The following is a 15,152-nucleotide window of genomic DNA, read 5'->3' as shown; positions in this document are numbered from 1 at the left end:
AGGAAGGAGACCAGAATTGTATCCAATATTCCAACAGTGACCTAACAAATGTCCTGTACAGCCGCAACATGACCTCCCAACTCCTGTACTCAGTGCTCTGACCAATGAAGGAAAGCATACTAAATGCTTTCTTCGCTATCTTATCTACCTATCTACTTTCAAGGAGCTATGAACCTTCTTTGCTGTCCACTACAACCTCCAACTTTGGTGTCATCTGCCAACTTACTAACTATACCTCCTATGTTCACATCCAAATCATTTATATAAAAGTTGAAAAGCAGTGGATCCAGCACCCGATCCTTGTGGCACTCCACTGGTCACAGGCCTCGAGCCTGAAAAGAAACCCTCCATCACCACCCCCTGTCTTCTACCTTCAAGCCAGTTCTGTATCCAAATGGCTAGTTTTTGCTTTATTCCATGAGATCTAACCTTGCTAACCAGTCTATCATGGGGAACCTTGTCAAATGCTTTACTAAAGTCCATACAGATCACATCTATCACTCTGCCCTCATCAATCCTCTTTGTTACTTCTTCAAAATACTCAATCAAATTCATGAGACATTATTTCCCATACACAAAGCCATGTTGACTATTGATAATTAGTTCCTGCCTTTCCAAAATATATATTTTTGGAATATGCATCCAATTCAAATCAGTTGGCCATCTCTTCAATCTGAAACAATTGAAATCCTCAACGTAAGATATAGAAAATGATAGAACAGGAATTTCTTTTGGTAATGACTCTGAGCTAATTTCACACTGTGAGCATGGGTTTTTGAAGGGTCATGGACTTCAAAGTACTGACAGCTACGGGTTAACCATCACTTTAAAGAAAACAGCTACATTCCTTCAACTAGCACCAAACTCTGACTCTACACCACTTACTATTAACAATCAATGGCACATCCTGAAGACAATACACCACCCATCTCAGAAGCCTAATCATTAGAAATGTCTGCATTGACAACTAAGTGACAAATAGAACTATCAGCACAAGCTCAGCATTTGCCTATTTTTGGAACTGTGGAGGAAACCGGATATCAAACTTACAATAAAACATGCTGTTTTCAAAGCAATGGTATTACCATCTATCCTTTATGTTGATGAGACATGGACTACTTACTCCTGATGTATTAAGTAGTTGGACAGATTCTGTACAAAGTAATTTTTGGAACTTCATGAATCTGGAATGTGAGAACAAAGTTCACAACAGTGAGGCACTTAAACAGCAGCAATGCCTGGAATTGAAGCATCTTATACTTGAGCCTAGTACAGGTGGAATGAATGTGGAGTTATCTGCCTGACAATGAGCTCCCTAAGGCAGTTGTGTATTCACAAATTGGAGAATAGGCTGAAGCTACTCCTTGAAGGTGAACTTCACAAAGTGTGGCCTATCCATCATGAATTGGGAAAGAGAAGCTCAATAATGAACTAATTGGGGAGTTATCTTAATTTCCAACAAATAGCAAAGAGTAGAATAGTTGAAGATAAATGTCAAGCTAGAAAGATTGGGTAGTCCCAAGAAAATCAGACAATGTATCTTTGCCCACACTATGAAAAGCTGGGCAGCTCTGCAATCCACAATTTCCATGCAGATTTCCTTCCTTAAAAACATTGATGAACCAGATGAGCTTTTATAATAGTTGTACAATCTATTAGTTTCACTATCACCCTTCAATAAGAAAGGAAAACCAATGACAACTCACTGCCCATCACTGAGGATTGGCTTACCTGTGGATCAGCCTCCTTTTGTTAGTTGTTCAATTATACACCACTGTTCATGACTGGATGCTGAGCTTAAATCAGATCTGTTGGTTTGTGGGATTGCTTGGATCTACTACATGCTCTATGTGTTGTATGTCATAAATGTAGCCTTGTGTTGCAATTTAACAAGTTTGGCATTTCATTTTTAGGAATGCATATCGCTGCTAATGGCTTACTCACTTGCACTTGTTGAACCCCTGGCTTGATAACTGTGAGAACAAAAGAAATGGGAGCAGGAGTAACCACTTAAACCGACCCTGCCATTCTATAAAATCTTGGCTGATCTGCCCCAGGCCTAAATACCTCTTCTGTTTCAGCTCATCATAGCCTTCAACTCTTTTGTAACAAAAATCTATCTACCTCCTCCTCAAATACTTTCAGTGATGTAGCCTCCACAACTGAGGCAGAAAATCGCAGAGATTCATTACCCTCTGGGAGAAGAAATTTCATCTCATCTATTTTAAACAATTATTTCCTAACTCTGTAACTGTGTCCCCTAGAATCCTCCACAGGTAGAAATATCTTCTCAACCTTTACCATGTCAAGCCCCCTCAGAATCTTGTATGTTACAATAAGATTGTTCTAAATTCTAATGAATTAAGGCCGAATCTTCACAAGTTCATACATTCATAAGATATAGGAACAGAATTCGGTCCATCAAGTCTGCTCTGCCATTCGATTATGGCTGATATCTCACTCACCCCCAATTTCCTACCTTCTCCCCATAACCCTTCAACCCATTACCAATTAAAAATCTGTCTAACTCTTCCTTAAATTTATTTACTGTAACAGCATCCACCATGTTTTGGGGTAGTGAATTCTGTTTTAAGTTTGCTACCCGTTATCCTAAAATAATGACCTCTCACCCTAGAATGCCCCACAAGAGGAATCATTCCAGACAGTATAGGCCTAAACTGTTGAATCTCTCTTCATACGACAAACCCCTCATCTCTGGGCTAATCTGTTTAGCTGTTTGAGGTGTCAGATTTTGGGTTACTTTCTGCATTTTCAACCACGATCCAAAAGAAATCTGGACATAATTAATGTTGAATAGTTGTTTTTATGTTAAGTTCACAAAAAATGAAGACCTGGTTGATAAGCACAAACTGGAGATCCTGGGACATAGAAAATATTGTTTCGTTAACAAACTCACCCAAGCCATAATGAACAGCCATTGATACTGCTACACTTAATCTGGGACAGGATCTTATTTCGAATACTTGCAGTGGGCATTGAGATAGGGTTGGGGAGAACGGAAGTCCCATACAGGATCAGGTAGTCTGTCCAGGTCTCCACAGCTGCAGGGCTGTAACCTGTTCAACTGACAACTTCACTATCCAATCCCTGGAGAAGGAACAAAGTCAGAAGCTGAACCACAAAGAGTACCTATGGAGTTGGGGAACAAAAGAGGAAAATATAAATACAAAGCTGTTTGCACAAAAAAGTCATTCAGGAAGCAAGTTTCCTTCAAGAATAAAACCCACCTATATTTCAGTAGTATTTTTGTTTTATCAAAATGTTAATCAGTTCACCTTCTCAGAAAATGAGAGAAATATATGTAGAGGGTGAGTGAGGATAACTATGTTCAGTTTGCAAAATATAATAGTAATGGTCATCAGATGATGTTATTTTATGTGTGATGCGGCAAGAGTAGTAATCCGTTCTGGATATTCAGAATCTTTTCCCAGTTTCCTTTATTGAAATATATGTAGGGTAGCCATAGGACAGAGCAACATCTCTCCTCTGACTGCCAAAACAATGATTACAGTATTTTATAGGTGAATGTTCACATTATCCACTAATTAGAGTTCAGATTACATCCAGATTAGTATGGTATGATTGAGCTTAAAAATGTATTGCTGGAAAAGCGCAGCAGATCAGGCAGCATCAAAGGAACAGGAGAATCTCCTTTGATGCTACCTGACCTGCTGCGCTTTTCCAGCAACACATTTTTAAGCTCTGATCTCCAGCATCTGCAGTCCTCACTTTCTCCTATGGTATGATTGATATAATATCCTTTTTTTTGGGTCACAATCCATCTCCTCCACACTCTTGGTTCGCCCACTCCCTTCATGTCCAAAAGTGCTCATGCTAGACTAAGCCTTGTTGATCATAGTCCACTACTCTCAGACATGTTTATGTGTTATCTTAACCTGCTCATATATTTGGATAATGGGTAAGGAGAGGCCCACATATGGAAAATCACTGGCAATACTAAGTCAAGGTTAGTATCCGAGACCAGTCCGAAATTCATAGGCCTGAGTGGCCTTTGTAGATTTTATTTGTAGCAGTGATCCATTGTCTTTTTCTGATTGTTAAAATATATGCTTATTATTGCAAGTGTCTGTTGTGTTTGGCCACAGTAAATTGCTAAAATATATAGATAGAAATACTTTGCTATGTATTTAATAGGTTGGCTTTATCAATGGTGAACTGCCACCAGTTCCTTGGAATCTGTGCACTGCCAGGTAAGCCATTTGATTTGATTTGATTTGATTTCTTATGATCACATGTAACAAGATACATTTAAAAGTATTGTTTTGCGTGCTATGGGGTGGGGGTATCCAGAACTTTAGGGCATAGGTTTAGGGGGATGATTTAAAAGGACCTAAGGGGCAATGTTTCATGCAGAGGGTGGTACGTGTATGGAATGAGCTGCCAGAGGAAGTGCTGGAGGCTGGTACAATTACAACGTTTAAAAGGCATCTGGATGGGTATATGTATAGGAAGGTTTTAGAGGGATATCGGTTAAGTGCTGGCAAATGGGACTAGATTAATTTAGGATGTCTGGTCGGCATGGACAAGTTGGACCGAAGGGTCTGTTTCCGTGCTGTACATCTCTATGACTCTTTGACTAAATCATGCCTTACATCAGTACATCAGAACGCAGAATGCTGTGTTACAGCCATAGAGAAGGTGCAGAGAAAGATTAACTCTTAATATATGAGAGGTCTGTTCACAAGTCTGATAACAATGCAGAAGAAACTGTTGGTTTGTGGTTTCAAACTTTTGTATCTTCTGCTATAGGGTTCTAGTTTGTGTTCAGTAATTTGCTGATTTTTACGTGGTGTGAATTATCTCCAGGTCCCTGATTCTAACTCTGGACTTATTTAGGAATGTGAAGTGAAAAAGATAGTAGGCAGGTATTTCAGGGCAAAAGAATCTCTGTGCTTATAACATACAAAAGATAAGTATAATAAAAGAAATAAAAGCAAATGTAATAAACAGTGAAATTACGCTTGCAATTATACAGAGGGCAGTAATTAAACACTATTAATTTTAAACAAAGCTTAAACGCTATTAGAAGCTAAACACAGTTTTAATCATAGATGCTTTAATCAGGCTTCCTACCCTTGGGGTTCCCTGCACCGTCACCACCCACCTTCCTCTCCCTACTAGCTAGGATGGAAACTTTGGGGTCTCAGGAGTTTCAGCTCACCATTGACAAAACACAGTATCAAAGTGCACCCAGTTGCTGAGGTTCTTGCCGTTGGGTCTCTTGGCTTGGAACAGGCTTGAATAGCACTTGGTTGGCATTCTTCTACTCAGGTGTCCTTTGTTGCGATGTTGCTCTTAGAAGCTGAATCAGAAAGACAAACTATGTTGGGTCTCTATGGTTCTTGGTCCCAAGGCTGCTTGTTGGGGCTGGAAGCCTGCGGGGAAGCTGTTTCTGCAGAAGCTTTTTGATGGAAAGGCTCTTCCTCTCCATTCAGATCAGGGCTGGCAGTTATACAGCCTGTGTGACCTGTATTTCTCTCAAATCTGTGTTGTCCATTTGTGTCTGGTGTTCCCTTTGAGGTCAATTGGTTTCCTGTAAATGGAAAGAGTATATGTAAAGGGATTCTGATTGAAGTTGAATGCCCGATATCTGGGTGAAAGAATATTGATTGAAGTTGAATGTTGGGTTCCAAAATGTTAGCATGAAGTATAAACATTAGTTTCAGTCAATGTGTTGGGTCTGGTTAATTGCTCTCTCGGAGAGGAGGTGTACATTGTATTTCCAGGTTGAACAATAGTCCCAGACTGAAATCATTCTTGCTCCGTGTGTGTTGCAGCCTATGTTCAGGCCTTTGTCCAGCACTTTAGACAATAGGAAAATCCAAGGTCTTGTCCAGTATTTTAGATGATGGCGATTTTTCCTCAGTTCTACACTGCCCTGTCAAAGAGCGTGGAATAGAATAGAAACTGGTTGAGAGGGTTCTTTGATTATGTTGGCTGCTTTCCTGATGAAGTAGATCGAGTCAATGCAAGGAAGGCTAGTTTTCGTGATGGACTGGGCTGTATTCACAATTCTCTGTAATTTCCTGCAGTCTTGGACACAGCAGTTGCCGTTCCAAACTGTGATGTCTGGATATGATTCTTTCTGTGGTCCATCTATAAAAGTTGGTGAGAGTCCATGGGGACATGCCAAATTTCACTAGTCTTCTGTATGCTTTCTTAACTGTTGCATTGACACGGGTGGACCAGGAAAGACTGTTGGTGATATTTACTCCAAGGAACTTGAAGCTTTCGACCACCCCACCTCAGTAGTATTGATAGAGATAGGGAAGCGTCCTGCACTCCACTTCCTGAAATCAATGACCAGTTCTTTCATTTCACTGACATTGAAGAAGACTGTTATCTTTATACCATGCCACTAAGCTCTATCTCTTTCCTGCACTTTGTCATGTCGTTGTTTGACATCCAACCCACTGCAGTGGTGTGAACAGCAAACTTGACATCAGCCACACAGTTGTGAGTGTGTAATGAGTGTACTGAGGAGCTGAGTATACAGCCTCACAGGGCACAGTGTTAAGGATTTTTATGGAGGAAGTGTTGTTGCCTGTCCTTACTGATTGCAGTCTATGGGTCAAGAAGTCAAGGATCCAGTTGCAGAGAGGGGAGCAGAGTCTTAGGTCTCAAATTTTGGACAGGAGTTTGGTTGGAATTATGGTGTTGAAGACGGAGCCAAAGTTAAAAATAGGAGCCTGATGTAGGTACCCTTGTTATCCAGATGTACAAGGGATGAGAGTAGGTTCAGGGAGATGGATCTATTGCAACTGTAGCCGAAGTGAAATGTACCAAGACAATCTGGGACACTGGAATTGATGTGAATCATTACTAACCTCATAAAGAACTTCATAATAATGGATGTCAGAGCCACTGGATGGTAGTCATGAAGGCACATTGCCTGATTTTGCTTTTACACTGGGATGATAGTGGTCTTCTTGAAGCAGGTGGGAATCTCATGTCAGAGTAGGGAGAGGTTAAAGATGTCTACAAATACTCCCACCAGCTGGACCACACAGGATCTGAGTGCACAGCCAGGGAATGGAAATTTAACCCCAAACTTTAACACGTTTACAATCACGTTTTTAACTCTGATTTGCGATGAAATATTCAAAATCTCCGGAATTTGTCGTCTACATGGGAGAAGTATTTAAGGGGAGCTCCTTTCCTACCAAGTTGATTTTTAAATACCTTGATCAACAATGTTTATGAAGTGGGACATGGCATGGGGCAGGGTGACATTAGGCACATGGACACACGATGGCCGCTGAGCCATCAGTTGGCCACTTGACACATAAGATGGCCGCTAGACCATAATATGGAGAGAGACAGCAGAGCAAATACAAACACTGCCTGGGGCCACTAGAATGCCAGCACAATGCACTCACAACCTAGTTGATTAGTTTAAGGTGGGTGGGGGAGACAATACACGAGTAACATGCACTGCCCACCTAAATGTCTGGGTCTAGCCAACACCTTTGATAGAAATGCTAACAGCTTGATACGGACTCAGGGATGCAGTAATCGTCCTTCTCTGGAAGAGCAATTAGCGCCCATTACTACAGCAGTGGACTTGCACGCAGACATTGAAACTAACAATGTCTGTGCTGAAACTAACAACAACCGCGCTGAAATTAACAAGGCTGCGCTGGAACTGACAGTGACTGTATCAAATCTATCAACGATTCTGCAATGATTACCATAAACAAACCATGTTGCAAAGACAATAATCTCATCATTGACCTATTGTATCACAAGATGTATATAAAAGTATCTTGACATGTGCTCCAGGTCAAGAGAAGAATGGCAGCTGACCATTGTGCTGTTGGTATCTTTCTCTCCCCAGAGCTCCTGTATTTCCTTGTACAATAAACCGAGACTGGTGATTTACCCCATAACAGTTATAATCAGGTTTCATTAGTAAGAAGTAATGGACAGTCAGATGGTATTTGTTAGCATCTCATATCTAGCCCTGTGTTAACTAAAAATCCATTTATCTTCTGTGGAAGGAAAGACAGTGAGAAATACTGTGCTACAGAAATGTAGTGGTTTTAATTTGCCTTAATAGTCAATGGCAATTTAGAAAGTGAGGCTGCAACATCCTGTAAAATAGGCAAATTTTAAATGAAGTAACTTCATAAGCTAGTCTGAGTTTTAAATTGAATTCACAAATAGGATTTCTTATGCCCAACTCTCTGACTCTGACCAACAATCTCGGTATTGTCAATTTGCTGCAAATTCTGCTGGTTTTCTAATTAGAATAAGCCACAACAAGCATCAGTGGATAATCAGTTGGCACCAACCTAAGCTGAAAAGACAGCACAGCAAATGGAATCTTTAAATAATTGAAAGTGTCAATCTTTTATCAGAGATGGCATCTTATTGAGTCGGAAGGTTTGGTTTCAAACACCACTCCAGAAACCTAAAGAACATAATCTAGATTGAGTCAGAAGTCTGGCGGTTCAATTGAAGCATTAAACCAAGGCTGCAAATGCCCCCTCATTTGGGTAGAAAAGAATCAATGGTGGTATTCACAGTTCTCATTATCCTAGCCAATATATTTAATCTTCAACCAACATTAGAAAAACAAAACTCACTGGATCTTCATTTCTGCAACTATGTTTTTTTATTTTGCTAATATCTATTGACTGGTCAGTGTCCTAAAATTGTGAACAACATTATGTCAATATATGTTATTTCTTTCTAAAGTTTAAACTGAAGTTACAGTTGATATAATATCATGCTTTTTATTAAACACTTAAGGTCCTCTTGGAGCCTATAGCAGAGGATTAAGCAAACCCACCCCAATAAAGAGGAAACACAACGTTATCTTCTTTGCATTTTGAAGCTAATGAATTCATCCCAGGTGTTAATGTTTCCATTAAAGACCACAGCTCCTTAAAAAGGAATTGAACTTTCAGTTAATAGCTGAACGGATTACAGGACAAGATTACACCTTTTACTGTAGCAAACAAATGATGAACACTATTGATTCAACACTTTTTTTATAGGCATTAAAGTTATAGAACTGAACTCCTTTCACAAACAACAAAACAAAACCTATCTGGCAGATGTTACATTGTCCTTTAAACAAACATTCAAGGATCCTCGAAACACCCCAAAATGTTTCCATGCTTCCAAGGGTTTAATTCCAATGTTATCCTGTCCCAAAAGGAAACTTTTAACTGTAGAATCAACATTTACTGTGGGTGTTCCTATAAACTTCTCTCTCTAGCTAAATCTAAGCAAATGTTTCAGAGTCCTTTGAACTTCTCCAGGTCTTCATCTTTGCAGTCTGAGAATAAGTTTAAACCTCTCTCTCTGTCTCTTTCCACATACACAAGTTCAAATCCAACCTCAGTAGCTAGTGCAATTTAAATTCAATGAATAAAATCTGTTTAATTTCAGTGACAGTCATCACAAAATGATCAGTTATTGTTAAAAACTCATCTGCTTCAAGGAAGGAAATCTGCCATCTTTACCTGGTCTAACTGACATGTGACTTCAGATTCATAGCAATGATTTGTCATGCAATTCTTTTATCTAAATTGAATTAACTTGAAAACTGGCCTGAATACCTGAAAACAATCAATTAGTGTTGTAATTCCCTTCTAACTGATAAGGCTAACAGTGAAGTAGCCTACAAGTTCTGACAAAGTACAGTGGTGACCCTGGAATCCGAACGCCCTATTGGTCAAACAAATCAGAATCTGAACAATTATTTTGAGAGAATCTTGCCCTAAAATCCGAACAAATTTTCAGAATCCGAACATCACATACCGTTCAGGTCGCACATTGTTTGTTCAGTTCGTCCCTGTAAGTAGTTGTGAAAGCATCTCTCGTGTGTCCATCACTGGTTTACCTCGTGAGTTGTGCTGGTTTCTTTAATTATCACCCTTGTGCATTCACCATTGCACCCAAGAAGAGCAGTGAAGCAAATAAGTGCATTCACCATTAGCACTCCTCACTAAGGTAAAGGAAGTTATTTTCATGTTAGTACATTTATTTCTTGCTTTTATTAAAAGTGTCTAGAAAATGTTTTTTTTTGGGTCCAGAAACGGATTAATTCACTTTCCATTATTTCTTATCGGGAAAATAGTTTCACAATCTGAACTTTTCGCAATCCGAACAGCCTCCTGGAACAAATTAAATTCGGATTCCGAGGCACCACTGTATCTAATTTAACAATATATGTAATTTCCTCTTTAATTTTGTTTTGCGCCAATTAAGGGTAGATTGCCCATGTGACCTTTTTAGCAGCTGGAGATTATGGACTTCTCTCTTGTCCCTTTTTGCCCATCACATATGGACATTATTCTACAAATTCCATATAACCTCAATTCTGCAGTTTTCACCACTGATACGTACCATACATGTGGTATATTATCTGAGAGTAGTAACATGGATGGACAACTAGTACACACTTATGGAACTGTTTACAATAAAAACAAATTGTTCAACAGGATTCAGAAACAGTTTTTCATATGACAAATAAACACAGGCACAAACTCCAGGAACTGTTACTACTTATGGGAAAATTGAATCTCCCTCCTTCCCAGGAAAAATTTAGATAGTAAGAAAGATGATAGGAGGTAAGTGTTACAACAACTCTTTCTCTTATCTCCCCCCAACCCCATCATCTTTACTTTCATACAAGAGGAACATTTACTCCTGATAAGCAGCAACTCTGCTTCATTCTACATTCAGGAGACCAGGGCTTGGCCAACCTCGCTAGGAGAACAAGAACAGAAGCCATGGAGTGGACAAAAGAGGCCACAATTTTTTTTTAAGAAGTGTTACCCTTGTGGACTAAACCTCCAGGATTCACAAGGAATCCTTCAGTCTCCCTAGCCCCAGTTTTGCTTCACTTTCTCAGCCCAGGCATTGAGTTCCAAATTCCAGTCCATGTAACCTAAGCATTTAATAGGAATATTAATTGCAACGGTCAAGAAAATAATGCAGTTACAACAATGCAGCATGCATTGTTGGGATAATATTTGCAGTTGAATTAGGTTTTATTGGAAATATATAACACTACAAAATAATAAATGGGATCATTAGTAACCAAATAAGAGTGTTGCAAAAATCACTTGTCTTGATGTCAAACTTGTAGTTACAGACACAATGAAAGATTGGGACTCTGATTGTTGGAAGCCAACCATCTCAGCCCCGGGACAGTTCTGCAGGATTCCCCATTGCCACACCCCTACCATCAATATCTTGACAGCCCATCATTTACTAGAAACTGAATTGCTGCTAAATTACCATACCTACTAGAGTAAGGCTGGATATGCTTAAGAAAATGGCTCACCTCCTAACTTCCCAAAGCCTCTGTACCACTGTTAGGGCGCAACTCATTTTCCTGGATTGATGCAACTTCAACACTGAGGAATGTCACTCTCATCCAGGACACGAAGACTTGATCAGTGCTCCATCCAGTGGTTTAAGTATCCACTCTCTGCACTACTAGTATTGTGGTAACAGTTTTTTTTGTTGCTTTCTGCAGGACGCACAAAAGAAATTCATCAAGGCTTCTTTAATAGTGCCCTCTAGACCTCGAAACTTCATCACTTAAAAGGCATCAGGTGTATAAGAACAGAATTGCCTTGATCTTCCCATTAAATATCGTGACTTGTAAACAAAGAGCTTTACTTCATTGTCACCAGATAATATTCCTAGGACTTTCTACCTAACAGTAATGTAGGAGTATGTTACCACATAAACTTCCGCAGCTCAAGAATGCTTTCCTTTATTGTCTTTAGGAAAATAATGATGTACCGGTATTAGAATGTCCTATGTTATAATATTGCTTCCATTTTAATAAATCTGGATTCACAAAAATTATTAAATACTACTTTATTTAAACAGGTTGTAAATTTAAAGATGTAAGAAGAAATCTTCAGAAAGATTTAGGTAATTCATATTTATATATGTATATCATGTTTCTGGTCTTGGGTTCAAGGAAGGTATTCATTTTTTGATAACACTTTGATCTTAACTTTTTTGCATTTGAAGCTGTACTTCACTATTTCATTTATACTTTATGTGGGGCTTCTTTCTACCCTGTTGCAGGAGATTTGCTTGCAGACTTCTTCTAATGCTGTTGTAACCTAATGTTTGATGGAGGAGAATAATTGCTATTTGATTTTTCTTTTTTTTCAGCCAACAATGAGAGCTGAAATAAGCTTGCTTTTGTGGGGAATAGCAAATCAAGTGTGTGACTGTTGCATACATCAACACAGTAACAGTTACACAAGAGTGTTGCCTTCTTTTACTGATTGAACTCAATTTAGATAAGCCAGTAGCTCCTGCGATCTGCATTGTCAATTCTGTAGTTGGGATTACATGTTATAAACTGTATGTCTTATATGGAGTTAATCAGTCATCGTCTCCATATTCTTCATTTATTCACAGAAGATCTCAAGAGTCACAACATACAGGATGTATTTGTGCTCTGTACCAAAGGAGAGATGGTGAAATACAGGGTTCCAGGCTTGTTGGAATCATACGAGCAACAGGGTTTCAAAGTGTATCATTATCCTTTCCCTGATGGTAGTGTTCCAGATATTGCTAACTGTTGGAACATTCTGGAAGAATTGAGAATCTGCTTGGAAAATGCAAAAAGAATTCTTATCCAGTAGGTGCATTGCAACTGTTAATTATGAACTTGTAGAAAATGTAATCTTTTATGGTCAATCATTTGCAAATGCAAGTAACTATGTCTCAGTTATGATCAAGTATAGAAATTGTTTAAGACAGATTAATTGTAACATGGTGAGACTGACTTCCACATTGCATAAGTGCTAACCCCAACAAAGTCCAAATTCGGTGGATTGGCTGTGCTAAATTGCCCAGAATGTCCTGGGATGGGCATAATGGGCCAAATGGTCTGCTTCCATACTGTAGGGATTCTGAGTTTCCCGCGTCAGACTATTCTGAATATTTTGGGGAGCTACTGCATTACTGGTGCCTCTGAATGGGAGCTTGGAACCAACAAACTGCTGCAAGATTCGAAAGACAGTATCAGTTTTATCAGTATTTTGATTGAAGAAGCAGTTACACATGGTCTGCAACAACATTCCTGTCAGAGTTGACATCTAGTCTTCAAGGGTGCCTCATTAATTGGGACATTGAATATTCATTTATTATAATTAGTGAGTGTGCTCAATTGAGGGATGTCTCCATGTTCTGGATGGTTGATTAATCCTGAAAAACTGATTAGCATGTTATATACAGATAAAAATAGTGGATAATATTGATGCAAAATGTCTTTTAAATCAGAATCCCAAACATTTTCTTGAAACATACTCGAATTATCTTTGCAGATGTTACGGAGGTCTTGGACGTTCATGTCTAAGTAAGTGCAAAATTTAATATCCTATTCTTTCACTTCTCTGTAAACTTTCCCTTTTCTACCAAAGAAAAATTGAAGAGTGCTTCCTTAACTCTCAAGTGTCAAGTAATCAGGTTAATAAAACAATTTGAAAGCATTTCCTTCTTACATTGTCTCCTAGTTGCAGCATGTCTTCTACTTCAGTTGTCTGATACTATGTTACCAGAAGAAGCAATTGGCCACCTTCGTGAACTGAGAGGAGCTGCAGCAATACAAACAGTGAAGGTATAAATGAATTACATCTCAAATCCTTAGACCACAAGAAATAGGGAAAGGAGTAGGCTGCCCAGTCTCTCGGGCCAGTTGTGTCTTTGATTAGGATGATGGTTGATCTGACAATTCTTGATCCTCCTACTGATCAAGGATTGATATCCCAGCCTTTGGGACTCTGCCCCCTCAGCTCTCTCAACCCTCTGAAAGAAATTCCTCATCTCAGTCTTAAACTAGCTCTCCTTTATGGGCCTCTGGTCCTTGACTCTCCCATAAGGGGAAACATCCTCTCAGCATTTACCCTGTCAAGCCCCTTAAGAATTTCATATTTCAATTAGATCACCTCTCATTCTTCCAAACTAGTGAGAAGAGTCCCAACTCATTTAGTCTTTTGCTCTGAAGACAATTTCTGCATGCCAAGGATCATCTGGTGAAACTTCTCTGAACTGTCTTCAATGAAATGATAACTGCAAATGTGGCTCCACTATGTTCACTTCCTTCAAGTCATTAATAGGTTTTGTAATTAGTTGCATTCCCAGCATGGATCTTTTTAGAATCTCACTGTTCTGGGTCGCCAATCTGGAAGCAAACCCCTTATCCCGAATTGCTGTTTCTTGCCCTTGAGCCAATTCTCTCTCAATGCCAAATGTACTACCTCAAACACTGCAGGCTCTTATTTTATGACTTAATCTTTTTAGTATCTTGTCAAATGCCTTCTGGAAGTCCAAACACAACTACTGGTTCCCCTCTATTCACTCTGGTTGAGATATCCTCAAAAAAACCCTAATAAGCAGTGAGACACTATGTCCCTTTTGTGAAACTATGCTGACTCTGCTTGAATAGGTAGATTTTCCAATGAGCTACTTCTTGCTTAATAATTGATGCCAATACTTTTCCAACAATAGATGTTAGACTAATCAGCATATAATTACCTGCTTTTTGTCTCACTCCTTTTTGAATAGGGGTGTCACATTAGCAGTTTTCCAATCCTTTGGTACCTCTCCACAATTCAACTATTTTTGGAAAATTACAACCAATACATCCTGTAGCTATTTCAGTAGCTGCCTCTTTTAGGTCTTCTGGCCCTGATGGCTTATATCCTATCTGCCTTTTGCTCCATTAGTTTATTTACTGCTACTTCTTTAGTGATATTTAATTCCTCCCCTGTATTCTTTCAAATTAATGGGAAGCTTGTTGTGTATTCCACTGTAAAATGACGCAAAATATATTTAACTCCTCTGCCATGTCCTTTGTTTCCCCAGATTCATTTTCTAAGGGGCCTATGTTCATTTTGACTTCTCTTCCTTTTTACGTATTTAAAGGTCTTTATTGTCAACTTATACATTCCATGCCAGTGTGCCATTATGGTTTATTTTCTGCCTTTATTATTTTTCAGTCCTCCTTTGCGAGATTCTGAATTTATCCTATCTTCAGGGTTATCAATAGCTTTGGCCACATTCAAATTAATTCTCACCTTCCTTGGTTAGCCATATCTCACTCCGAGGCTTTTCCTCCT

General features: G+C 39.1%; 1 protein-coding gene across 3 annotated transcripts in view; it reads left to right on the top strand.

The window, feature by feature from the left end:
• Positions 1-15,152, top strand: part of cdkn3 (cyclin dependent kinase inhibitor 3) — a 29,410-nt gene that overhangs the window by 11,871 nt on the left and 2,387 nt on the right. For 2 of the 3 annotated variants that reach the window (XM_060829150.1, XM_060829149.1), the window contains exons 3-7: positions 4,177-4,232; positions 11,902-11,946; positions 12,448-12,670; positions 13,359-13,390; positions 13,548-13,651. In XM_060829150.1, the coding sequence (XP_060685133.1) occupies positions 4,177-4,232; positions 11,902-11,946; positions 12,448-12,670; positions 13,359-13,390; positions 13,548-13,651 (460 nt within the window). The remainder of the gene's footprint in view (positions 1-4,176; positions 4,233-11,901; positions 11,947-12,447; positions 12,671-13,358; positions 13,391-13,547; positions 13,652-15,152) is intronic. The other variant, XM_060829151.1, reaches the window with a different exon arrangement.

This window comes from Hemiscyllium ocellatum, chromosome 8 (assembly GCF_020745735.1).
Source record: "Hemiscyllium ocellatum isolate sHemOce1 chromosome 8, sHemOce1.pat.X.cur, whole genome shotgun sequence".
Lineage (NCBI taxonomy): Eukaryota > Metazoa > Chordata > Chondrichthyes > Orectolobiformes > Hemiscylliidae > Hemiscyllium > Hemiscyllium ocellatum.
Note: the sequence above shows the minus strand (reverse complement) of the source record. Positions and strands in the feature narration are given on the sequence as shown.